The sequence below is a fragment of the Plectropomus leopardus genome, unplaced genomic scaffold (genome assembly GCF_008729295.1).
Source record: "Plectropomus leopardus isolate mb unplaced genomic scaffold, YSFRI_Pleo_2.0 unplaced_scaffold18961, whole genome shotgun sequence".
Taxonomy (NCBI): Eukaryota; Metazoa; Chordata; class Actinopteri; order Perciformes; family Serranidae; genus Plectropomus; species Plectropomus leopardus.
Genome location: NW_024620454.1, coordinates 157 through 1573, shown reverse-complemented (window position 1 = coordinate 1573; position 1417 = coordinate 157). Strand labels below are relative to the sequence as shown.

At 32.3% G+C, this 1417-nt stretch overlaps 1 protein-coding gene across 1 annotated transcript; it reads right to left on the bottom strand.

The window, feature by feature from the left end:
- Positions 1 to 443: 443 nt before the first annotated feature.
- LOC121965188 (UDP-glucuronosyltransferase-like) lies at positions 444 to 1047 on the bottom strand (the record flags this gene model as incomplete). The annotated part of the gene is made up of 3 exons (XM_042515344.1): positions 444 to 539; positions 630 to 755; positions 949 to 1047. Coding segments are annotated over 3 exons (321 nt in total), but the record flags the coding sequence as incomplete, so codon positions are not given.
- Positions 1048 to 1417: the final 370 nt, after the last annotated feature.

The following is a 1417-nucleotide window of genomic DNA, read 5'->3' as shown; positions in this document are numbered from 1 at the left end:
GAGAGCAATAAATCAATGAAAGAATAAATAAATGGTACAATAAAGACAGGATTTTTAAATGCATAAATTAAGAAATAAATACAAAGGTCATGACCTCCCACCTCATAAACATACCAACATAGAAAAACATGAATAAATAAATTAACAAATACAGCTATATAAAAATGGAGAAGTACATTTTAGATTTTTAGGTGTTGTTTTATTTTGAACATATTTATTTATTTATTCATGCATTTATTTTAGGCTATTTTCTGTATTTATGTTTTCTATCCTTCCATATTTATTTAGTCGTTTTTATATTAATGTTTTAATGTATTTATTTATTTATTCCTGTATTTATTTATTTATTTATTTAATGATACTTAAGAGATTTTTTTGTCCTCCATAGATGTTAGCTCAGTTTTTAGCCGTGCTAAAGTATTTCAGGATGTGTTTCAGTGGATTTACAGACCTAGCAGGTCATTCTGAGGCACCCATTTCATCAGCTTCACATTTTCGGGGATGCTGTCGGGAACCTGCCCAGTGTACCTCCATATTACCTATGAACAGAAGGCATTTATTGCTTTGTGATTAACTGACGCAGGACTTAAAATGCATCTTGGCATCTGTTGATAAATATATTCCCGCACCTTCTGTGGAATCTGTCTGAAGGCTTCCAGGAAGACGGAGGTCGTCTCCACAGGCATCTCTGACACCATGGTGCCCAGAGTGAACACCACAAAGCCGTGTCCTCCCGACAGCCACGTCTCCAAATCCTGGAAAAACAAAAACAAATAGAGCCAGGCATTCATCTGCGGTTTTCTATCTTTCTCTCTGTCTCCACGGATTAAAAGCAGTGCGATAATATGAAAAGGAAGTAATAGATAATTAATTCATTAATTAGTGCAAATTACGTTAATTCATTGCTTTTAGCTTAAAAGGAATCAGAAACAGACAGGCTTCGCTTACTTGCGGCAGAGGATTTCTCACGTTGCAGTTGATGCCACCAACTAGTACAAAGTTAGGCATGAGAGGCCGCGGGAACTCCAGTGTGAAGTCTATCCTGTAAACACAACATCATGTCATTTACCTGAATATGAGACAGAGAATCTAGGTCTTTTTTATTTATTTATTAAGTATTTTCACATAGACGGATGTGGTTTGTTTATGGAGGATGAAAAATGACTTAATTATCAATAAATAAATTTAGGAATAAATAAATACTGAAATCAATGAATGAAAGTATAAATAGGTACAAAAATAAACAAATATGGGAATTAATACATAGATTATCAGTAAAATAAATAAATGCTGAAATAAATATAGAAATGAATAACATGGGAATAAAGAGATAAATGTGTAATTGAATAAATATTTTGGAATAAATAAATGAATACGGAAATAAAGAAATAAAAGAAAAAGTAAATGCCAAAATAAA